General features: G+C 39.2%; 2 protein-coding genes across 9 annotated transcripts in view; one reads left to right on the top strand and one right to left on the bottom strand.

The window, feature by feature from the left end:
* KIF4A (kinesin family member 4A) overlaps nt 1–21,765 on the bottom strand; it is a 125,456-nt gene extending 103,691 nt beyond the window's left edge. The window contains exons 1-7 of one of the 3 annotated variants that reach the window (XM_082376541.1): nt 21,669–21,761; nt 21,176–21,316; nt 20,949–21,063; nt 17,692–17,882; nt 16,204–16,296; nt 13,061–13,227; nt 12,732–12,826 (exon numbers count right to left, since the gene is read on the bottom strand). In XM_082376541.1, the coding sequence (XP_082232667.1) occupies nt 12,732–12,826; nt 13,061–13,227; nt 16,204–16,296; nt 17,692–17,882; nt 20,949–21,063; nt 21,176–21,295 (781 nt within the window). In that variant the 5' untranslated portion in view covers nt 21,296–21,316; nt 21,669–21,761. Of the gene's footprint in view, nt 1–12,731; nt 12,827–13,060; nt 13,228–16,203; nt 16,297–17,691; nt 17,883–20,948; nt 21,064–21,175 lie in introns of all 3 variants that reach the window. The other 2 variants (XM_082376542.1, XM_082376543.1) reach the window with 2 other exon arrangements.
* A 105-nt stretch (nt 21,766–21,870) lies between these two features.
* PDZD11 (PDZ domain containing 11) lies at nt 21,871–24,771 on the top strand. 6 transcript variants are annotated; one of them, XM_082376749.1, is made up of 7 exons: nt 21,871–21,910; nt 22,466–22,565; nt 22,983–23,099; nt 23,334–23,390; nt 23,688–23,786; nt 24,014–24,074; nt 24,225–24,771. In XM_082376749.1, exons 2-7 carry the CDS (start codon nt 22,479–22,481, stop codon nt 24,257–24,259), a joined length of 456 nt encoding a protein of 151 aa, XP_082232875.1. In that variant the 5' UTR covers nt 21,871–21,910; nt 22,466–22,478; the 3' UTR covers nt 24,260–24,771. The 6 variants fall into 6 exon arrangements, with proteins under 6 accessions (XP_082232875.1, XP_082232874.1, XP_082232876.1 ...); XM_082376748.1 differs by having other exon boundaries at nt 21,874–21,955; XM_082376750.1 differs by having other exon boundaries at nt 21,874–21,994; nt 22,983–23,066.
* The last annotated feature ends 25 nt before the right edge of the window (nt 24,772–24,796 follow it).

The following is a 24,796-nucleotide window of genomic DNA, read 5'->3' as shown; positions in this document are numbered from 1 at the left end:
GAAGTTCAGAGAAGCAGTTAAGGCAGGAGATTTAGGTATATTATTTATCACCATACATAGAATTATAATACAGAAATTAGTTTAAAATTCTGAGAGTGGATAAGAAAGATAAGATGTAAGATTAGATTGAAAAGTTTTGTGTGGTATCTCACAGGGACCGATAATTAATTGTTCAAGTCAGTTACATTAACTCCAATCAGCAAATATATTATACAGTCATTCTGTGCCAGGTACCATTCTAAGTTTTTGAGGATACAATGGTAAAAAATATAGACTCACTGCCTTTCCTTTAAGAGCCTATAGGATTCTTTGAGAACAGATCTTTATATCCATGATTAATAGTTTCCTATTACCTAGAACATATAATTTCAACCCCTACTTTTGGCATTTAATTATCTAAATGACTTGAATGAATCATTATTTACTGCTAATAGGCACATATACTTTTTGTTTACTCAGTGTAGTTTGACCCTTCTTCTGGAAACAGCACATTTTACTTAAAATTATTCTCTCCCCAACCCTCAATCTATGGGTTTACTTGGAGAGAGGGTGGAGTATTTGACCCCACCTGTAGTTCAGAGTGGGCATGTGACTGAAAGCCAGCCCATCTGAGCCTTTTATATCAAAGACCACAGTTCAGAAGGGGACAATTGGCCCTAATCACACCATCCAGACCTGAAGAGACTTCTGGAGAAGGACAGTAATGTTGGAGGAGGTCATGGTGTAATGGGGAAGAACAAATCTGATTCCATAACGGATCTGTTTCTTTTACTTTAACCTTTGTATTCTATTGCTTTTGCTACAAGTTAAGAATGTTGCTTATAGCCTGAAATATACAGGATAGCCCATTCTCAAGGCTCTGCCTTTTAAAGATGTAACACTTTTCCATTCATATAGAAATAAAATGTTGCAGAACAGAGAATACCATTTGTCTTATTGGAGGTTTATAGGAACACTGTGACCAGACCTACTTAGACAGCTGCAGGATCAATGGATTCTGGCACCAAGAAGTTTGTAGCAACAACCGTACACACACACCCCTTTTAGTGTAAGAGAAGCTTGAATTCTAACTCTGAGAAGATGGTTCTTTGGGATACTAGTCCACCATCTATCTACTTGATCTGCTGGCTTTCTGAATAAAGTCACTATTCTTTGCCCCAACAATGCATCTCTCTATTTATTGGCCTGTTGTGCAGCGAGCAGTTCAAGCTTGGACTCGGTAATACTAGAGAGGATATTACCACAGATTGACCCATGAAATGGACCTGGGCATTTGGGGGCTCCTCATCCCCTTCCCTGTCCTTGGAACTTATGTGCTGTCCACCATTCCCACAGCTAGAACCATTTTCAAGAATGCAGCCTTGAGAGAGTAAGGTCATATTGAGACCATATGGACAGTGTACATGACTAGACTCAGTTAAGCCTCTATATAAACTTTAAGATTCTGGTGGGCAGGTGTGGAGATCCACTTGTCTTGCAGCTGCCCAACACAAGCCTCATGTTAAGTTCCCTTGCTTATTAAATCTGCCACCTACCAATCTGGAATGGCCCAGCAGCCACCTCTGAATCTATCACTGGTGGATCAGAAATGGCAAAATCCGTGAGAGACTGAAAGCAGATGAATCGGACTAACAGAAGAAAAAATACACAGGAGAGAACTGCTATGAAAAGGTGGCACCAACTCTAAGGGTAGTGTAGACTTGAAGGGAGTGGATCCAGCAAACAAGAGGGAGCCTTGGGACAACAATCAAGGTAATTGGTTGTAGTACCAGAGTAGGAGTAAGCCATCGGGCTAGTAGCCAATGATATGGCAGGAATAAGTCCAAACACAAACATAAAAACATGTAGAATAAAACCCTCTGTTAAAAGAGAACATCCGATTGGGTATGAATGAATGAATGAATGAATGAATTTCAAGATACATTGTTTCAATTAAGGGATGCAAAAAGACATACCAAGCAAGGGCTAACAAAGAGAAAGTAGGTGAAGAAATATTAATCAGACAAAATAGATATAATCATCTAAGAAGATATATGCCATGACACTTTATGCAGCTAGCAACATAGCTTAAAAATATATAATACATAAAGAAATACAAGGAGAAATTGGCAAATCCTTGGTCATAATGTAAGAAAATAGCATAGTAAGTAAATAACAAGACAGGACATGGAGACTCTGAATAATACAATTAATGAGTTTATCTAATAGGTATACATAGAACTATATACCTAACAGAAAACACACTCTTTTCAAATATACATGGAATATTAACAAAGCTCAAACAAGAGTCAGACAAAATTTCAAAAAACAGAAATCACACACATTCATTGATCATAATGCAATAAATCAGAAATTAACAACAAAAGAATACACAGAGACACCTACTACCTAACTCTTAGGTTAAAGAGGATATTAAAAAGGAAATCTCCTATTTAAAAATGAACAGTTAGAGTACTATTTCTCAAAATTATACGATTATATCCAAGTGGTACTTAGAGGAAAATGTATAGTTTTAAATAGATCTTTTGGGACTTCTCTGGTGGCGTAGTGGTTAAGAATCCGCCTGCCCATGCAGGGGACACGGGTTCGATCCCTGGTCTGGGAAGATCCCACATGCCGTGGAGCAACTAAGCCCGTGTGCCACAACTACTGTGCCTGTGCTCTAGAGCCTGCGAGCCACAGCGACTGAGCCCGCGTGCTGCAACTACTGAAGCCCGTGTGCCTAGAGCCCGTGCTCTGCAACAAGAGAAGCCACCACAATGAGAAGTCTGCGCACCGCAATGAAGAGTAGCCCCCGCTCGCCGCAACTAGAGAAAGCCTGCACACAGCAACGAAGACCAGACGCGGCCAAAAATAAATTAAAAAAAAAAAAAAAAATATATATATATATATATATATATATATATAAACTTGGCAAAATCTTTGAACCAAAATAAGGAGAGCATACATACAAAAAAAAGTTATAGGTTACTCTCTCATAGGAACAGATATATAAATGTCCTAAACTGGAAACTAGTACGTGAATCCTGCAATGTACAGAAAGAGTAATTTATCATGATCAATTGGGGATGATTCAATGACAGAAAATTTATTTTTACAATTTATTCTATCAATAGGTTGAAAAAAAGAAAAACTACACGTTCATTAATTCCCAATCAATGATAAAATTCAATACTCATTTCTTATTTTTAAAATATACAATTCTTAGCAAACTAGGACTAAAAGGTCACTTCCTTAACTTGATAAAGGCTATCTGCCAGTAGATTAAGGTGAAACACTAGCAATGTTCTGGTTAGAGCAAAAAAAGAAAAAAAAAGATGAGAATGGTTACTATCATTGGTACTATTCAACCTTACACTGAAAAAGATATGAAAAGAAATAAGATATAAATGTTGGAAAGGAAGAGGCCAAAGTATGTACTTGAAAATAATGTGAATACCTACCTAGGAAATCCAAGAAACACAACTGACAAATTATGAGAAACTAAGAATGCAATTCAGCCATGTGGTTAGATATAAGACGGAAATTTGAAAATTAATACTTTTCTTAAACAGGATTAGAAAATAAAAATAGAAAAAGAGGTATTCATAATAGCAACAAAAACTATAATATTCCAGAATAGGCCTACCAGGATATGTGGTGTAAGAATTACATTAAGGGGGCTTCCCTGGTGGCGCAGTGGTTGAGAATCTGCCTGCCAATGCAGAGGACACAGGTTCGAGCCCTGGTCTGGGAAGATCCCACATGCCGCGGAGCAACTAGGCCCGTGAGCCACAACTACTGAGTCTGCGTGTTTGGAGCTTGTGCTCCGCAACAAGAGAGGCCACGACAGTGAGAGGCCCACGCACCGCGATGAAGAGTGGCCCCCACTCACGGCAACTACAGAAAGCCCTTGCACAGAAACGGAGACCCAACACAGCCAAAAATAAATAAATAAATAAATTTAAAAAACAAAAGATCACGGTCCTTAAAATGATATATTAAAAAAAAAAGAATTACATTAAGAAAACTACGAAGCTTACTGAAAGACATAAAAGAAGACTTGAATAAATGCGGAGAGATCATGCTCACGGATGGGTAGGCTCAGTTATACTTAATCTATAAGCTGAATTTAAGTTCTCAATAAAAATCCCAAAAATATTTTTCATAGAACCTGACAACTTGATTCTAAAATTCACCTGGACAAGAAAATAATCAGAACAGTTCTGATAAAAGAAAAGTGAGGTGAAACTTGCCCTCCCAGAGATTAAAATATACTGTGATGAACTGTATTTATTAAAAGGTTTGGGACTTCCCTGGTGGTGCAGTGGTTAAGAATCCACCTGCCAATGCAGGGGACACGGGTTCGAGCCCTGGTCCGGGAAGATCCCACATGCCACGGAGCAACTAAGCCCATGCGCTACAACTACTGAGCCTGCACTCTAGAGCCCATGAGCCACAACTACTGAGCCTGCGTGCCACAGCTACTGAAGCCCGTGCGCCTAGAGCCCGTGCTCCGCAACAAGAGAAGCCACCGCAGTGTGAAGCCCGTGCACCACAACGAAGAGTAGCCCCCACTCGCAGCAACTAGAGAAAGCCCTCATGCAGCAACAAAGACCCAACACAGCCAAAAATAAATAAATAAATAATAAATAAATTTAAAAAGAAAATAATAAAAAAATAAATAAAAGGTTTAAGAATAAACAAATTCACTAATAGGGCAGAATAGTGTCCAGAAATAGACACACACACATATGGTCAACTCAATACACCAAGATACTAACTCAATTCAGTAGGTAAAGGACCTTATTTTTAATAAATGGTGCTACAAGAACTGGATATTCATGGGGGGTGGAGGATGATCTTCAACCCCTATCTCACTTTATAACCAAAAACTAATTCAAGATAGATCATACAACTAATGTAAAAGTTAAAACTATAAAGCTTCAAGTAGAAAACATAGGAAATTATCCTCATCATTTTGGGTATGCAAAGGTTTCTTGGACAGGATACCAAAAGCTCTAAGCATTAAAGAAAAAAAAATGATAAACTGAACTTCATCAAAATTAACATTTTTGTGCAAATCAAAACTACAATGAGATACCACCTCACACTGGTCAGAATGGTCATCATTAAAGAGTCTACAAATAATAAATGCTGGAGAGGGTGTGGAGAAAAGGGAACCCTCCTACACTGTTGGTACAAATGTAAGTTGGTGCAGCCACTATGGAAAACAGTATGGAGGTTCCTCAAAAAACTAAAAGTAGAGTTGCCATATGATCCAGCAATCCCACTCCTGGGCATATATCCAGACAAAACTATAATTCAAAAAGATACATGCACCCCTATGTCCATAGCAGCACTATTCACAATATCCAAGACATGGAAACAACCTAAATGTCCATCAACAGATGAATGGATAAAGAAGATGTGGTACATATACAACTGAATACTACTCAGCCATAAAAAAGAATGAAATAATGCCATTTGCAGCAACATGGATGAGCCTAGAGATTATCATACTAAGCGAAGTAAGTCAGAAAGAGAAAGACAAATAACCATATGATATCACTTATATGTGGAATCTAAAATACGACACAAATGAACATACCTATGAAAGAGAAACAGACTCACAGACATAGAGAACAGACTTGTGGTTGCCAAGGGGGAGGAGGGAGTAGGGGAGGGAAGGATTGGGAGTTTGGGATTAGTAGATGTAAACTATTATATTAAACAACAAGGTCCTACTGTATAGCACACTATAGTCAATATCCTATGATAAACCATAATGGAAAAGAATATGAAAAAGAATATATATATGTATAAACTGAGTCAGTTTGCTGTACAGCAAAAATTAACACAACATTGTAAATCAACTATACTTTAATAAAATTTTTTTAAAAAGCTATGATGGGGAATTCCCTGGTGGTCCAGTAGTTAGGACTCAGTGCTTTCACTGCCGTGGCCCAGGTTCAGTCCTTGGTCTGGGAACTAAGATCCCACAAGCTGCGTGGTGCAGCAAAACAAAACAAAACAAAAACAAACAACAAAAAACTATGATGAGATGTATTTGACGCCCACTAGAATTTCTAAGACAACATCTTTATTTATGAAGATGTGATAAGATGGAACTTTCAATAACATTGCTGGAGTATAAAACAGTACAAACCATATTACAGAACTGTTAGGCACTTTCTTATAAAATTAAGCATATATCTGCCTCTTCCACTCCTAGGTAATTACCCAAGAGAAATGAAAATGTATGTTAACAAAAAGACCTGTACACGAATGTTCAGGGCAGCCTTATTCATAATAGCTAAAAACTGGAAATAACCCTAATTTCCATCAATAGGAAAATTGAAGAACAAATAGTGGTATAATCATATAATGGAATACTACTCAGCAGTACAAAGGAACACATTATTAATCAAAGCAAGAACATGAAAAAAATCTGCCCAAAAAATCTTAAGTTGAGCAAAAGAAGCCAGACACATGAAAAAATTATATGATTCCATTTATATGAAGTCTAAGAACATGTAAAATTAACCTATGGTGATAGAAGTCAGAAAGTGGTTGCTTAAAGTGTAATGTGGGAAGGGTGGATTGACTGGAAAGAGCACAAGAGAACTTTCTAGGGGAGATGGAAATGTTTTTTATCATGTTTTGGTTGGTAGTTACATGAGGGCATACAACTATCAAAACTCAAGAAATTGAGCATTGAAAATATGTGCATTTTATTGCGTATAAACTTTACCTCAAGAAAAAAGTATATAGGAAGAAATACACACATAAGACATGAATCGAAAGATTAACAAAGTTAAAAAATGAGACTAAGAAAAATATATGCAACAAGGGATTAATATCTAGAATACAGAAACAACTCTTGAAGTCAACAGGAAAAATAACAAGAAAAACAAGAAAAAGTCAACCTGAAACAAAAAAACCAAATCAAAACAAAGGGTATGAGCAGGGAATTCACAGAAATGGAAAGAGAGAAATGGCCAGTAACACAAAAAGATGCTTAATTTCATAAGTAATTGGGGAAATACAAGTTCTAAAAAAATAACATGCAATGTTCAAGATAGGGGAAAATAAAAAAGGTCAATAATATCCAATATTGTCAACGGTACAGTGAAACATAGTCTCACATATTGTAGGTATGTGCATACTGGGACAGACATTTTAGAGGATAATATTTAGCAGTATTTAAAAATCTGAAATGTGTACACCCTTCAAACTAGCAATTCCTCTTCCATGTATATAACCTAGAGAATACTCTCACTTGTATATCACATACAAGGCTATTGACTGAGGCATCATTTTACAATAGCCAGGAACTGAACAACCTAAATGTCAGTCAAAACAGGAATAGTTAAACAAACAAGGTAGACTTTGTATACTGTGGGATCCTAAATAGCAGTTGTAAAAATGAGGTAGACTTATATACTAATACAAAAAGATTTCAAACATATATTGCTGAGATAAAAGCAAGCTGAAAAACAATATATGCAGTATGATAGCATCTATCTTTAAAAACAACAGGAAACACCAATAAAAATATATACACAGAAAAACATCTTGAATGCTACCCACCAGGCAGGTAAAAGTAGTTACCTCTAGATTAGGATCAGGTGGTAAATCAAGGGGGATTTTATCTTCATCCATATTGCTTATGTTTGTATACCAGGAATCGATTCATGTATTACTTGTGTAATTAAAAGGAGATAAATTGGTTTAGCAATGCCAAAATTTTAAAAGGCATATAACAAATGTATTACTAAATGTGCATATATATATATATATATATATACATATATATATATATATACACATATATAGAAAAATATCTGGTGATGATAAACACCCAACTTAATAGCCATGGTCAAACAAGAGCCTGGCTGAAAACTTAAAAGGAAGATCTGGGGAGTGAAATGTCCACTGGGGACTTTATTTTATTTAATTTATTTTTTTAACATCTTTATTGGCGTATAATTGCTTTACATTGTTGTATTAGTTTCTGCTGCATAACAAAGTGAATCAGCTATACGTATACATATATCCCCATATCCCCTCCCTCTTGCGTCTCCCTCCCACCGTCCCTATCCCACCTCTAGTCCACTAGGGACTTTAAAAAGCTCTGATATTGCTGGAGAAAGCCATGTGCATGCTCAGGAAAGACCTAAACATGTCAGTAAAGACCTAGAAGGCCCTCATCTTGTACCTCTGGCTGACTCTGAGACCCTGCTCAAGAAGTAAAGACTAAGACAGAGTTGTAAAGAACCTTAGCATTGAAGGTAAGCCGCAACACAAACTCAGAGCCCTAGGCAAATGCTGGAAGAGTTATAGGTTCAAGGCATTTAAGGAAATGAGACCAATCACTAGCTAACTACTAAAGTAATTGAGCAGACACTTCTGTGACCACAAACTATAGGGAGTTGTAGAATTAGTCCAGTGAAGTCATTAAAGGTATAAAAACAGTAAGTTAGATTTATTTTAGGAATACAAGATGGTTTAGCATCCAAAAAGCAATTAATGCAATATACCAACAGAAGAACCAAAATAACGTGATCATGTCAATAGATGATGAAAAAACATTTGACAAATTCATGATAAAAACACTCAATGAACTAGGTATAGAAGGGAATTTCCTCAACCTGGTAGGGGCATCTGTGAAAAACCCACAGCTAACATCATACTTAATAGTAAAAGACTGAATGCTTTTCCCCAAAGATCAGGAACAAGACAACAACATCCACTCACGCCACTTTTATTCAACACTGTACTGGAGGTTCTCAGCAAGCTTGCAGGCACAAGATCAATATACAAAGCTCAATAAATAATTTGAAAATGAAATTAAGTAAAAACAATTCCATTTACAAAAGCATTGAAAAGAATAAAATATTTAGGAATAAATTTAACAAAAGAAGTGTAAAACTTGTACTCTGAAAATTAAAAAAAATTCTATTGAAAGATATTAAAGAAGACCTAAATAAATGGAAAGACATCTGATGTTTATGAATTGAAGGACTTGAAAGAACTGAAAGATGCCAACACTCCCTAAATTGATCTACAGATTCAACACAATCCCTGTGAAAATCCCAGCTGGCTTCTTTGCAGAATATGACAAGCTGACCCTAACAGTCATATGAAAATGCAAAGGACCCAGAACAGCCAAAACAATCTTGAAAAAGAACAAAGTTGGAGCCCTCACACTTTCCCATTTCAAAATTTATTACAAAGCTACAGTAATGAGGACAGTGTAGTAATGGCATAAGGATACACATATAGATCAATGGAATAGAATTGAGAGTCCAATTGCTTCTTAACAAGGATGCCAAGACAATTCAATGGGTAAAGAATAGTCTTTTCAACAAATGATGCTGGGATAACTGAATATCTACATGCAAAAGATTAAAGTTTGGACTGCCACTTTACACTATATACAAAAATGAACTCGAAATGGATCTCCGACCTATATTTAACATTGAAAACTATAAAACTCTTAGAAGAAAACAGAGACGTAAACCTTTGTGACCTTGGATTAGGCAATGATTTTTTAGATATGATGCCAAACACCAAGCAACAAGAGAAAAAACAGATGAATGGAATTCATCTAAAAATTTTAAATGTGTGCTTCAAAGGACACCATCAATAAAGTGAAAAAGCAACCTAAAGAATGGAAGAAAACATTTGCAAAGCATATAACTGATATGGGGCTAGTATCCAGAATGTGTAAAGAACACACACAACTCAACAATAAGAAGATAAATAACCCAATTTAAAAAATGGGCAATGAATCTGAATGGACATTTTTCCAAAGAAGATAACACGAATTGCCAAGAAGCGCATGAAACATTATTAGCCGTCAGGGAAATGCAAACCAAAACCACAACGAGGTACCACTTCATACTCACTAGGATGGCTATAATTAAGACATAATAAAACTAAGAATATGGAGAAATTACAATCCTTTATATATTGCTGGTAAGAAGGTAGAATGGTACAGTTGCTATGAAAAACAGTCTGACAGTTCTTCAAAAAGTTAAACATAGAGTTATCATTTGACTGAGCAATTCCACTTAGGTATATACCCAAGAGAAATAAAAACACACATCCACACGAAAACTTGTACATCAGTGCTCATAGCAGCATTACTAATAAAAACCAAAAGTGGAAACAACCCAAATGTCCATCAACAAATGAATGGATAAATAAAAACTTAATATATTCATGTAGTGGAATATTGTTTGGCAATAAAAAGGAATGAAGTACTGATACATGTTACAACATGGATGAACCTTGAAAAGATGTTAAATGAAAGAATCCAGTCACAAAAGATCACATATTATATGATTACACTTATATGAAATGTCCAGAACAGGCAAATCCATAAAGACAGAAGGATTAGTCACTGCCTGGAGGTGGGGTGGCGGGGGCTGGACAATGGAAAAAAATGAGTGACTGCTAATGGGTATAGGTTTCTTTTGGGGGTGATGAAAATATTCTAAAATTTATTGCAGTGATAGTTGTACAACTTTGTGAATATACTAAAAAATTACTGAATTGTACACTTTAAAAAAGTGGCTTTTATGGTATATTAATTACATATTAACTTTTTAAAAAAGAAATTTAAACAGCTACCATATGACCCACATATAACACTCCTAGGTTATACCTAAAGAGAAATTAAAACATTTGTCCACACAAAAACTTATATATAGATGTTCACAGAGCAATATTCAAAATAGTCAAATTGGATAAAACTGATGAATGGGCAGACAAAATGTTGTATATCTGTACAATGGACTATGATTTAGCAATAAAATGAAGTAATGATACACTGCAACATGGATGATCCTTGAAAACCTTATGTTAAGTGAAATAAGACAGTCACAAAAGACAATAAATTATATGATTCCATTTGTATGAAATATAGGTTAGTGGTTGCCTAGGGCTAGAAAAGGGGGTTGGGATGGGGAGTGACTGCTAATGGGTATGAGTTTCTTTTTGGAGGTGATGAAAATGTTCTAAAATTAGATTGTGGTGATGGTTGCACAACTCTGAATATACAAAAGTCCATTGAAATGTACAGTTTAAACGGGTGAATTTTATGGAATGTGAATTATCTCAATAAAGCTGTTAAAAAAAACTCAGAGGGCTTCCCTGGTGGCACAGTGGTTAAGAATCCGCCTGCCAACGCAGGAGACACGAGTTCGAGCCCTGGTCTGGGAAGATCCCACATGCGGCAGAGCAACTAAGCCCGTGTGCCACAACTACTGAGCCTGAGTGCCTAGAGCCGTGCTCCACAACAAGAGAAGCCACTGCAATGAGAAGCCCGCGCACCGCAATGAAGAGTAGTCCCTGCTTGTCGCAACTAGAGAAAGCCTGCGTGCAGCAACGAAGACCCAACACAGCCAAAAATAAATAAATAAAATAAATAAATTTAAAAAAAAAACCTCAGACTGTACACCTAAAATAAGATAGAGGAGGCAAAAGAACCTTTAAAAATAGTCTTAAGAAGGATAAATCTCAAAGTACAAACATAGAACAAAAAGGGCACTTTTAAATACATTCAGAACAAAAAGCTGAATGAGGAAGAAATAGGTCTCTGCCCTGTGTCAGCAGTATAATAATGATAAATGACAAAGAGGTAAAATTCCTCAATTACTATTTCTGCTTCTGCCTTCTCAGTTCCCAAGAGGGAACTGAAGCCCAATATGAGTAGAGAACTCATTGTAGTAAGGTAGTAAGCAAGAACTCAACTACTTTAATAAGAGTTCAAATGTCTTGGACCAGATGAATTATAGCTGAGGGAACTGAGAGTAATTTCAAACAAGAACACTGAAGCTATGTCAATGATATTTGAAGAATCACAGAGAAGGATGTTCCGGAAGACTGGGCAGATGTCATTTCAATTTTCGAAAAAAGAGAGGTAAGTTAATTCCATAAATTACAGACCAGTCAGTTTGATATAAGTCTTCTAGATTATTATAGGGATGGCTTGCAAGAACCTAGAAATGGAAGAATAAGCACTAGAAGCCAGCTTGAATTCACTTAGAAAAAGTCAATTTAGGCTAATCTTTATTTCTTTTTTGTACCGTTACTAAGCTGGTAGCTATGAAAAATATGGTAGACATATAGTATATCTGGACATTAGCAAGGCATTTGACAAAATCTTTTATGAGATCCTTAAGTACAAAATTGAGAAATGGGAGCTGGTTGTTAATTTTTGTTAGCTAGATTAATAACTGCTTGAAAGACCATTCCCAAAGCATGCAGATTACCAGGTCATTATCATGCTAGACGCAGGTTTCTAATAGCATATACCATGGGGTTCTCCTAGCCTTAGGAGCTTCATCGTTTATATCCAACCACTTAAATGAAGATATGGAAACCATGCTGATGAGGTTTATAAGTGACAACATCTGGGAAGGAGAGTGAATACTTGGGACGACAGAATCAGGATATTGATTTTAATTATAAGTAGTTGGGGGTAAAACAAAACAAAACAAAAACTAAAACTTGCCTGGGCCAGATGAAATCAAACCAAGGACCAGATCCAAATCTCATACCTAAATTAGAAAATGAGTGCAAGGGAGAGAAACAATTTTTCACTGTTTCTGAAATCAGCCTCAAACTTGAATTGTAGCTACTGTTAGAATGTGACCTGAGATATTCCAGTCAAGACACCAACAATAGCACGAAGAGTACTGGAAGTTTTTATCTACGACTGTAGCCTTAATTATTCTCACCCTCTTTTAGACGATCCCCTTCGGCCTTGGTTTTCTTCTGTCTTTCTGATCCAGCAAGGTCTACAAGATGCAGCTTGGAGCGAAAGCTGCTATTCCTGTGATGATAACAGGACACAAGTGAGAATGGTACACAAGCTTGAGGGTAGGTGAGTATCAAAGCTCACCTGCCGGCTCTCATTTTCTTTCACGTCAGTCCAAATGGCTCCATTCATTACTCATGCTCAGAGTACTGATGTCTGGTTATTTTTCAAATCAAGAAGCAACCTATCATTCAACTTTAGTAGAACTAATGTTAAAAATCTTGACTCTTACTTGTAATTTGAACTTACTTGTCACTTTTCTTTCTTTGCTCTATGGAGATTGTAAAGATGGCATGAGATCGGGATGACTGGGAGTTCATAGCTGTGGAGGCCACAGTCCTACAGTTGTTGCCCTGCTCCAAACAGGAAACAGTATCCAGGGCAACTAAAACAGTCTTCTCAGTGAGTCCCACAATCTAATTCAGAGAAAGAAAAAACTCTCTTATGATTCGACTTCAAATACTTCATCAGAGATATAAGGACTGGTGGTTTAAAAAATAATGCCTTGATGTTCCAGTAGAACCTCAATAAATAGTCATGGTAATAAGGGCTGGGTTTTTTATGTTTTTTTTTAAATTTTATTTTGTTTATTTTTGGCTACGTTGGGTCTTCATTGCTGTGTGCGGGCTTTCTCTAGCTGTGGCAAGCGGGGGCTACTCTTTGTTGCGGTGCACGGGCTTCTCATTGCGGTGGCTTCTCTTGTTGTGGAGCACGGGCTCTAGGCGTGTGGGCTTCAGTAGTTGTGGCTCGCAGGCTCTAGAGCTCAGGCTCAGTAGTTGTGGTGCACGGGCTTCGTTGCTCCACGGCATGTGGGATCTTCCTGGACCAGGGCTCGAACTCATGTCCCCTGAATTGGCAGGAGGATTCTTAACCACTGTGCCACCAGGGAAGTCCCATAAGGACAGTTTTAACTAGCAACTCTGTGATCACTGCAAACCAAGGTCTCCAATCTTCGCTGGGGACCTCCAAAACAAGGATGCCAGTCAATACTGGAGCTACAAAAGACCTCTAGATTTTATGGTAGCAATGGTATGTGCCTTCCAGGGAGCCCCAAGTGAAGGTAAGTTTTGGCCCTAAGGACAGCAAGGGCCACACAAATAGCTATGGTATTTCTCTTTGCTACATTCTCCTCCATGTGGCCCTGTGTTCCTCCCTATATCTTGGACCCATTTTATACCTCATATTCACTAGGGAAAATAGCATGGTACAATTTCCACTAGGCTTCCATTAGGAAGCCAGGAAAACAGGGTCCTAGGCTTGGTACTGTATCTACCCAGGAGAATTTGTATAAGTTAAAATCTCTTGGAGCCTCTGGAGATTGAACTAGATGATTATGAAGTCTCTTCTAGCCTCAATATGCTATGATTTTATTACCCCATAGCTCCCAAACCTATATCTGTGGCCCTAATTTCTAGTCCTATACTTCAAATTGCCTGCTACTTACACTTTGACATCAGTAAATTATAAAACCAAACTCATCTTCCTTCCACCAACACTGATTCTCTCCACTACTTCTTCGTTTCTACTAAGACCTCTATTCTCAAAACCTCAGATTCGCCTTTAATTCCTGCTATTCCCCCATATCTCACCTATCACCAACTCCCAGTCATTCTTCTTTTGAATCCATTGTTTCCTTTTCCTTTCCACATCTACCTGCCTAATCCAGGCCCATATTACTTCATGCCTGAAAAATAAGGCAAAGTTTCCCTAAATTTTCCTTCCTCATCCTAGTTTTTCTCCTTTTCAATCCATTCTTGTTTAGCCTTCCGAAAATCCTGCTTCCTAAAATGTCACCAAACTCCTAAGCCCTATGCTAGATAATGAGGGTACAAAGAGATCTTAAGATACTCTCCTAACCTCCCGAGAGCTAACTTAGTCGGAGATATACACGTAAGATAAAAACTTGGTAAAAGTAGCCAGTGCAATCCTTCATTCGGAAATATTAAGTAGCTTACATACTATTCACAGGGATAGAAACTAAGCTCTTTAGCCTGGCTTCATAATCTGGTCCTAACACATCTCCCATTACTTCCCAACCCATATCCTCTAATGCAGACAGACCAATCTAGTCTTATTACCCCCAGGAATATATTTTCTGCTTTCCTGCTTAAGCTATTCCTTACTACAAGAATAACCTTACTTCTTTACTTACTTATATTCCATCCATCCCAACTGAAGAGTGCTCACAAACTTGTTCTTACCCTCCTCAATTTGAGTCAGAAACTTAACACTTCTCTGTACTGCAAATTTTCCCTCAAATAGTGCTTGGGATTTAATTCCTGCCTTGGTATAGGACACATAAAAGATCTTAGTACTGGGTCAAGAGCCGGCTCAGTACCAACATTCTTTCTGGTCACAGCATGCATTTTACCCAGGTTTCTTATCCCCACTATCCAAACTGTCTTTCTGTATCCCACGCTTAACAGGCTTTCAAAATAAGTCTGATTCTTCAAGCCTTGCTTTAGTGCCTGGCTAATGACTTAACGACCCAGAAGGAAAAAAATTTCAGTAGCATAGGCATCTGCCCCTCAAGCACCTGCACTCTAAATTTCAGCTTTCTCTGCAGGGAAGAGAAGAAGGAGAGAAAGATGGATAAGGTATTATTTTCCCAAGTTTTCCTAAGTCTGTACTACCCTATTCTCATCCACTTCCCACCTCAAATTCTCCCACTCCTGAATACTCAAGCTGCTGCTAGAACCAAGCTCTGCCTGTTTTCAACACTGGCTCCTGGATTTGGTCCACTCCCATATACAATACTCCCAACCTTGCCTCAAACTTTGTTCAGCTACGGCTCCTCAGCCTACATCTATACCATGTGATGGAAGCCTCTCAAATAAGCGATCTCTTCTTCCTATGGTACTTATAAATTTTAAATTTTTGTATCGTTTTACTTTCTAAATATCATTCCAGAGATCTAGCACAATGTCTATTACAGTGTTGTCTAACAGAATTTCCTATGACCATGTTTTATATCTGTGCTATCCAATACAGTAGCCACTAGTCACGTAGCTATTGAGCACTTGATATGTGGCTGGTAACTGAGGGACTGAATTTCAAATTACATTCAATTTTAGTTCATTTAAGTTTAAATAGCCATTTGTGGCGAGTGGATACCATACTGGACAGCCCAGCCTCAGAACTCTGTAAATAGCCAATAAATATTTAATTGATATTAGCATTCCTTCAAGAGGTAATAGGAAGGTGATAAAACTTCCTTCCCCACAAAAGTTCCCATCTAGGAATTCTAGGTTAACAAAGGGAATTAGGACCACACAAAATCTGAAAGACTGAGATGTTAGTAGTCATTTAAAACCACAGTGGCAAATAAAAGGAGTGTGAACTTTAGTAGTGGCCAACATTTTAAAATAACATCAAATGAGAGAAAAACACACCTTTATGCCTTCCTTAGGATCCTCCCGTATATTTATTTGAGGGGCTTTCTCACGAGATGGGCACAGAAGATCCAAGATTTCTTCATTGTAAATCTGGTATTGTTGAAAACAAAGTGGTAAAAACAAGATGTTAACAGTGGTAATTGAGGAGTGGTGGGACCACAGGTGATTTTTAAAATTCTTTATGACTTTCTGTATTAAAAAATTTTTTTTCAACAAACATATTATTTTTATAATTAAGAAAAGGATTTTAACCCTACATGTAACCATTTGATACTTATAGGAATAAATTCACATATTACTTGTAACAAAATTGAGACTGCTCTCTTGAGAGAGTGTTTCTCAGGAACAGCAGACACAATGAAAGCTACATGGGTGCCCAAATTCAGTTCTTTGATGGTGTCATGACAACATCACCTTCACCAATTTTGTTAAAATGTAAGCAATGGGTCCTTAGTGGAGGGTGGAAGTGGGAAGCAAAAGGGAGAGGTAGCAACCAGTATTTCAACAACAACCAGAACTTTAAGTACTAAAACAGTGTTTGCACATAGTAAGCACCACATTTGTTTGCTATTATTGCTGTTGCTACTATTTAATATAGCAGGTTCCTAAGTTATTTTTACATTTGGTCACCTTGGCCACAACTGGGTTAATCAAGAGTTTCAAGAAGGTTAATCTTAATGATGTTTAACTCCCCATCTTCCACCTCTATACCTCCTATACCAACTAACATATTGAGATTCAACTTCAGGATGAAGTATTCACATACTATTTATAATTGCATGTTTAAATTATATACATTTAATTATTGCTCCTTAAAGATAAGACATCTTACCACTGCTATGGAATCAACCAGCTAGTTTCCCAGAAGCCATAAGTTCCCTAACTATGTGTTTCTGGTGTCATGAGGTTAGATATAACTGGTCAGTCTACTTGTATACTGATATATAATAGAATGAAAATACCCACAAAGGCAGGGACTTCTGTTTTGTTCACTGATATATCCCAAATACCTAGAACAGGGCCTGTAACATGTAGGTACTCAATAAATATCTGTTGAATAAACACTCTGTCATCACTTACACAGCTCAATACTTCACCCAATTTTTATAACATTCTTCATGGAGTAGCAGCATTATCACTCAAGCCTCGAAACACTAAAGGGATATCAAATATTTTTCTACAGACTCTACAGGGAATCAATAATAGAGGCCAAACTGGAATTAAAGGATTCCTATTATCTTTTTATATGGGAATGCCAACTCCTCTAACAATCGGATTAAACAGACTATTCTGACAACAGGGAAAGAACTGGGTGGGAGCCAGATCCAACTGAGCCAGTAAGTTTTCTCTATCAATTTATTAAAATGCAATTTACTAAAAATGCAATTTATTAATTTGAGTTATGCCAGGAAAAACCTGATTTGTATTTATTTTTCTACCCAAAGACAAATTTGAATTCAGAATAATTAAAGATAAATCATTTACCTCCAAGTATGATACTTTCAGAGTAAATTCGAAGTCACTCTTTTTATCAATTTCTTGGAAGAGCAGCTGTATTACTCTAGGAATGACCCCAACTGTTGGTTCATTTTCTTGCTCTGCAGTGTATGCACCGCCCATCGAATAGGTTTTTCCAGAGCCAGTTTGCCCATAGGCCAGGACGGTTGCATTGTATCCTGACAAAATAGAAGTCACATGCGCGGCGGTGCTCAAATATTTTCATCCAATCAATACACTCTACTTCCTTCAGCAATTACTTGTAACAAAATTGAGACTGCTCTCTAAACACAAGGGTCTCTTAGGAATGTCAGACACAAAGAAAAGTTATATGAGTGCCATGACTTTGCACTACTCCAAATAAGCAAAGAAGAAAAATATCAAACCTGAATGTGTGCCTCTCTTGATAGCCCTTAAAAGCTAGGAAGTAAAACACTTAAAGATATGACTGAGATAATGAAGGTGGCCAAGTCACTGTCTAAAAGCCATTCAGAGTTTTATAATTCTACTTTCTCTCTACTTCGAACAATTCTAAATTAGGGCAATTAAATGAAAGTTTTAGAAGCTGCATAAATAGAAGGGATTCCAACGTGTATTTCTTTGATTAACAGAGTCTTCATTCGAAAAGGCAACAAAGTTGCTTTTTACAGTCAATGAAAGCATCCCTCCCTATATGAATTCTCAGACTGCATTTGGACCGTATTATCAGGCTCTTCATAGAAATGTCATCATTTAAGTATGATTCAATGTGATATATGTCCTTTGCTTTTTTTTCTTTTTGAAAGAACTTATTCACCTAAATGAAGACCTTGATGTTCTGGAAGATCTTAAGATGTTAAATTGAGATTTTCACTGTAATAGATTGCTAATATCACCTGGCATGACTCTGGGACAAGAGAATAACATTCCATAATCTTCTGCAATACCACAGATATGTATATATAGTAATAAGTGGGGAAACCAAGTTTCAGTACTTTTTACAAAAACTCAGGGTGCTGTTGACCTGACTGAAAAATACTGGCTTTATCTCTGCAACTGAGAGCAATGTTAACAAAACACATAGATATTGGAATCACTTTCTACTTTATATTGCCTCTAAAGACTATCATTCTCATAGTTTCCCAAGTTAAGAATACTAAAGTAGAACTATAGTGTTCTTACTAAGCTGTGAAAGGTACATTCTGAGGAAGATAACAAGATAATGAAGGGCCTGGATACCATATTTTTTTTTAGGAATGGCTAAAGGAAAGGAGGGATGGTTAATTAGAAGAGACTTAGAATCAAATAATGGTCCTCCAAATGTGTAAATAGGAAAGATTAACTTTATATTGGAGAAGTCTGGCAGACATCACCTTAATCATATGATCAAAATGAACATCAATAGTAATGGAACAAATCAAAATCGTGTGCTGCCTGATAGAATTCAATGAGAAGAATACAGCATCACTTCTGTGATATTCCTGCTAAAGATATATTGATACAACCTGAATCTAATCATAAATAAACTTCAGACAAAACAAAATTGAAGAACAGTTTACAAAATAATTGGCCTGTGATCTTCAAAAGTGTCATGATCACGAAAGTCAAAAGAAGACTGAAGGAGTTTTATAATAAAGGAGACTATAGAAGTAGTACAACTAAACGTAACATATGATTTTTAACTAGATCCTTTTGCAACAAAGGACATTATTGGGACAACTGGTGAAACTTGAATGAGGTCTGAGGACCAGATGGTAGTGAGGTAGCAATGCTAATTTCATGATTCTGATGGTCGTATTGTAGTTACGCAGGACGAAGTTCTTGTTTGTAGCAAATATACACTGAAGTATTCAGGGGGCCATCAGGTCAACAACTCAAGTCAAACGGTTCAGGAAAAAAAAGTTCTTTATGCTGTTCTTGCAACATTTCTGTAAGTTTGAGATTACTGCTTTAATAGTTTAAAAATTTGAAACAAAGTATTCAATGTGTCCTGAGCCATGACATCATTTTAAGAAGTGAAAAAAAAAATGTGAATAGCTGTTGCTTGGAAGAAGGCTTCTGTTTGTCTAGAGGGATGAACTAACATCACTGGGTAGAGATTACGGAGAAGCAAATTTCATCTCAATATAATCTAAAACAATTAGAGTTGTCCAAAACCAATCAACAGGACTACCCTATGAGCCAGTGATATCCCTGTTAAAGAAAAAACTTTTAACCAGATGCTGGAAGTTCACTTAGAGATATTGCTAGAAAGTATTTTTCTTTGGATGGAAAGTTAGACTAGATGATGTACAAATATCCCTTTCAACTTTAAGGGACTAGTATGCCATGGTTCTGCTTCTTTTAAATAGCCCTCTGCTTTGAATCCTGAATAACCACTGTACTAAAATAACAATTAGACACCTCTCAGGCATTGCTCCCTTCTTCAGAACTTTGCCATGGTCTTCAATAACACTAAAGCCTTAGCTTCTGTAATCAAGATTATTAACTGGCCAGGGTATTCGGGGGCTTTAGGAAACCTCAAAGGTTTTAACTTTTAAAATATTTTTTCTTAAAGATAGGAGCAAAAAGTTTAACATTTCTAATGTATTTAAAAGTATGGGGACTTCCTTGGTGGTCCAGTGGCTAAGACTCCACGCTCCCAATGCAGGGGGCCCTGGTTCGATCCCTGGTCAGGGAACTAGATCCCACATGCTGCAGCTAAGCGTTTGCATGCTGCAACGAAGATCCTGCACACAGCAATGAAAATCCCGTGTGCTGCAACTAAGACCCGACGCAGCCAAATAAATAAATAAATATTTTTAAAGTTCACAAAAGAAAAAACACAAGTGATAAATGTCAATAAAATATAAAAAGATTTTTTAAAAAGTATGTATGTAGTCATCTATTTCCACTCCTACCCCTGGACTTTGAACTCTTCCAGGACCCAGAAGCTATGTTATTTATCTCTGAATCCCTCAACAGGCTTTGCAGTGCCTGGGCCTCAAGTAGATCCTCATCAGCACCCATCAAACAGCTTAGAATCTAATGAGGTTCCAGGACAAACAAACCGAAACATATACAAGTCAAAGATGAGCAGAACCATAGAAAGCAAATAAAGTATAAAACTAGTTTCAAGGGTACAAGTGATATTTGGTGAGTTCTCAGGCTGTGGGCTTTTTGAAGGCAGGACTCATGCTTCATCCATTCCTGTATTGGCAGCACGCAATCACAGTGCCTAACACAGTGTATGCTCAAGAACCATTTGAAGAATCAAACAGCCTCACCTTTAAATACGCCTTTTATGAGTGGTGCTACTGCTGTATTGAATACTTCCTCCTGTTCAGTAGAGGGGTCAAACACAAAATCGTAGGTAAAGGATTTGTCAGTACCAACCACCACCTAGAGAAGGCAAGGGACAAGGAGTAAGAAAAAAAAATGAAAGGCCAGACCACGCCCCTCACTGCCATTTAGCCCCAGCTGTTCAGAGGCAGGCCCAGGACTCGCTACGCACCTGAGGTTCCTCGGGTACGAAGGAAAGGCACATCTGGCAGCCCTCATTAATCTCTTTGGGGACCAGAGGGCGACATCGCAGTGCCACTCTTACAGGAATGCCCTTCACCTCTTCCTTCATGATCCTACCTCGGCACCGTCTCTGCGGCGGGGGGGTGGGGAAAGATGATCGCTGATTAAGTTTTGTAGGTCGGCAGGGGTGGGAAGGCCTTCTTCCTCAGTTCCGGCCTTCCTCGGAGGGTGTGGTGGGTTAGGGAAGTCAGCGGTAGCCTACGGTGGCGGCGTCCCCGTCCCAGCGGGATCGCTGCCTCGGGAAAGTCACTGTCCCTCAGACTTTGCCACGACAGGACTGCCAGTCAGCCCGACCCTCTGAAGAGAGCGAAGCGGCGTCTGAAATGAAAAGGAGAAGCCCAGCGGAGAAGACAACAAAGAACCAAAGCCCCAGGGTACCGGGAAAGGCAGATCCTGAGCTAAGGTGTGCCCCCTTAACTCACCAAACTAAACGTCCCTTCCCCGGTCTCCCGCCGCCCTGTCCCAACCACAGCTTTAACCGCCAAGTTTCAAATCGCTCTCAGAGGCGCCAGCCAATCGGAGCGCAGAAAGCCTGTGCGCGGAGCACGCACGCGGCGCGCGCAAGATGACGCGTTGGGGAGGAGGAGGGCCTGCGCGCCGCACCCTGACCCCGCCCCTTTTCCACAGCTGAGCATCCGCTTCCGGGTCCCAGGCTGAATTGATGGTGAGAGGAGTACGGGGCGTCTGGGGCCTGCCGGCGGGAGAGGTGGTACGACGATTTTTACAGCGCCGTGGGCGCAGGACTCAGGCACGATGCGGGACGGGTATCTGGAAGGTGGCTGGTGGTAAAGGAAGGGCCGATCTGGGGACCCCCACCATTACTGATCAAATTAGGGGATGTGGGGCGGTACCTTGCCCCGAGTCCCCGTGGATAGTTAGAGTCAGCACTCCCTTGAATTTCCAAAGTAGTCAGATCTTTTTAGACGCGTTCCTGATTTCCTCTTCTCTAGAATGAAGACGGTAACATCTATTTTGCAGGGTTGTTGTGAGAAAGGAGATCATTTCTATAGTGTACCTAACAGGTTGCTTGGAGTCCAGATATTCAGCCAAGTTGATAGTTTTCTTCCTTCTCTCCCAAAATGTTTATCACCTACCTAGAAGTGGGCTGGGCCTAGAGACTGACAGCCTTGGAATGGGTTGGGGTTGTTTTCTGAAACTCGCTGGGCTGCTATCCCTTTTGAACCATTTTCGTCAGCTTTGATTCACCCTTCCATTCCAGGGCCTTGCTGGAGATGGACAGCCGGATTCCTTATGATGACTACCCGGTGGTTTTCCTGCCTGCCTATGAGAATCCCCCAGCATGGATTCCTCCTCATGAGGTGGGAACCATCTGTACAAGGGATTTTTTCCCCATAGGCAAGGGATGATCTATGAAAGGTAGGATGGCAGGGTTAGAAAGCTCAATAGAGAGTGAATCTTAGCCAGAAGTTGGATTCTGAGCAACTGGCCCCATTGGGAACTTCTTATGGAATCCTCCTGCCAGAGTCCACTTACACCAGAGAATTCTGGAAATTCAGAGCCCTGATTTCCATTTTGTCGAGGTAAAGAAGTGGGGAGCTACTGGGTGGCTAGCATTTCTCCACTGCTATCCGTCTACCTATTTGGACAGTGTTATCGGTTCTACTTAAACTAAGTCCATGACTTCACCTTCTCCTGGCTTCAGGGTGATGCAATTGTGTTCTAGATGAAGGTAGTAAGACTGGTAGTAAGATTTCTGGGGTTGCTGTGTCTTGCAGAGGGTATACCACCCAGACTACAACAATGAGTTGACCCAGTTTCTGCCCCGTATCATCACACTGAAGAAGCCCCCTGGAGCTCAGGTGAGCTTATGGAACAGTTGCCTCTTATTCCAGGCGAGATTTGTCCGTACCAGGCCCAGAAGTTGGCCACGGTTGGGGGGACGGATTGGGAAGCAGGTAAGGAGGTAAAGAAACTTACTTTTATGGGCAGAAAAGCTGAGATGCCACTTCCACAACTTCTGACTTCTCTCTGAGGGACACAAGGCAAGCTATCATACAGTGATGCTACTAGATGTTCTTGTGTTTGTGGTCTGTATTGAGCCCCCATTCTGTGCTCTTGTCTTACAGTTGGGATTTAACATCCGAGGAGGAAAGGCCTCCCAGCTAGGCATCTTCATCTCCAAGGTGCGTGTGCCTGGTAGGCAATATGGATAGCTACTTCCCTTTGTTAAGTTATCAGGTTGCAGAACCCTGATGTCCCAAGGCTGGGGAGAGGGATGATTTAGTAGACTCATAGAAGGGGCATAGTGGGGATACCCTTGCCCACTTAAAACTTCCCACCTGGCAAGCCACCCATTTCCCTGCATTGTCTCACACACACACACACAACCGATAGTACCTTACATTTGAATAGCACTTAATTCACTTACATTCTTTGAAATTATCCCACCTTGACCATGTATATTCTCTCCTTACCAACAGGTGATTCCGGACTCTGATGCACATCGAGCAGGACTTCAGGAAGGGGACCAAGTCCTAGCTGTGAATGATGTGGATTTCCAAGATATTGAGCACAGCAAGGTGAGCACAGCAGCCTGGGCTGCGGTGAGGCAAGAAGCCATCCCAGGTAGGACACAGTGGATAAGATTAGCCTGATGTATAACTTGATAAGAAACAATTTCTCCTTGGTAAGAGGGAAGCAGCTATTAGTGACCCAGAAGGTTGGAATGGCAAACTACATTCCTTCTGTTATGATTCTGTCCTGGGTTGTATCTCTTCATTTGTACAAGCTGCTGTGTTCCTTCCAGGCTGTTGAGATCCTGAAGACAGCTCGAGAAATCAGCATGCGTGTCCGCTTCTTTCCCTATAGTAAGTGCCGCTCTCTTTTTTGCTTACCTGGCAGGGCCTTCGGTAGGAACTCTTTAAATACCAATTACTAGAGGCCCTACAAGTTGGAGATGGGGAGTTGGGAGCTCAGGCCGGAAAATAACCTGCTCTTTTCCTCCTTCTTTCCCCCAGATTATCACCGCCAGAAAGAGAGGACTGTGCACTAGAGAGTTGCAACCCACAGCCCTCCACATGGAATCTTCTAGGACGAGCTAGCTAGGCCTCAGGGAAGCCACTTGGGAAACTCTACTCTCAGCCCCACCCTGGCAGAGTGGAGTAGGGAGGATGGGGAGACAGCGAGGCCCTGCCCTGAGCCAGCTGGCCAACTGCATTATCCCACCCATACTGCACTTTGAGTTCCCTAGTTTTCTAGGTGGGCTTCATTCCCTGGAAGGAGAAGGATGATGATGTCTAGGTATCGCTTAGCCTGTGGAGAACCCTGCTAGAGAAGGCAACTGACATTTATTGAATACCATGTGCGAGGCAATTCCACATATGTCGTGTCATTTTCATTAACGTCTACAAATCTTGGGGGCCTCCCACCTAATCTGCCTGGCCATCTCATCCCATCCTTATACTACCAGTCACACACTTTGGAGACTCCAGTGGAACCCCGTTTTCCCCCACTCCCTCCTTCTGTCTTCTCCCTCCAAAAAAGTAAACCACAATGCTGAGGAAATGTTGGTTGATACTGATTTGGATGA

The sequence above is a fragment of the Balaenoptera borealis genome (genome assembly GCF_965194805.1).
Source record: "Balaenoptera borealis genome assembly, chromosome: X".
In the NCBI taxonomy this organism is placed as follows: domain Eukaryota; kingdom Metazoa; phylum Chordata; class Mammalia; order Artiodactyla; family Balaenopteridae; genus Balaenoptera; species Balaenoptera borealis.
The sequence above is the reverse complement of the archived record's forward strand: the minus strand, read 5'-3'. Positions and strand labels throughout refer to the sequence as shown.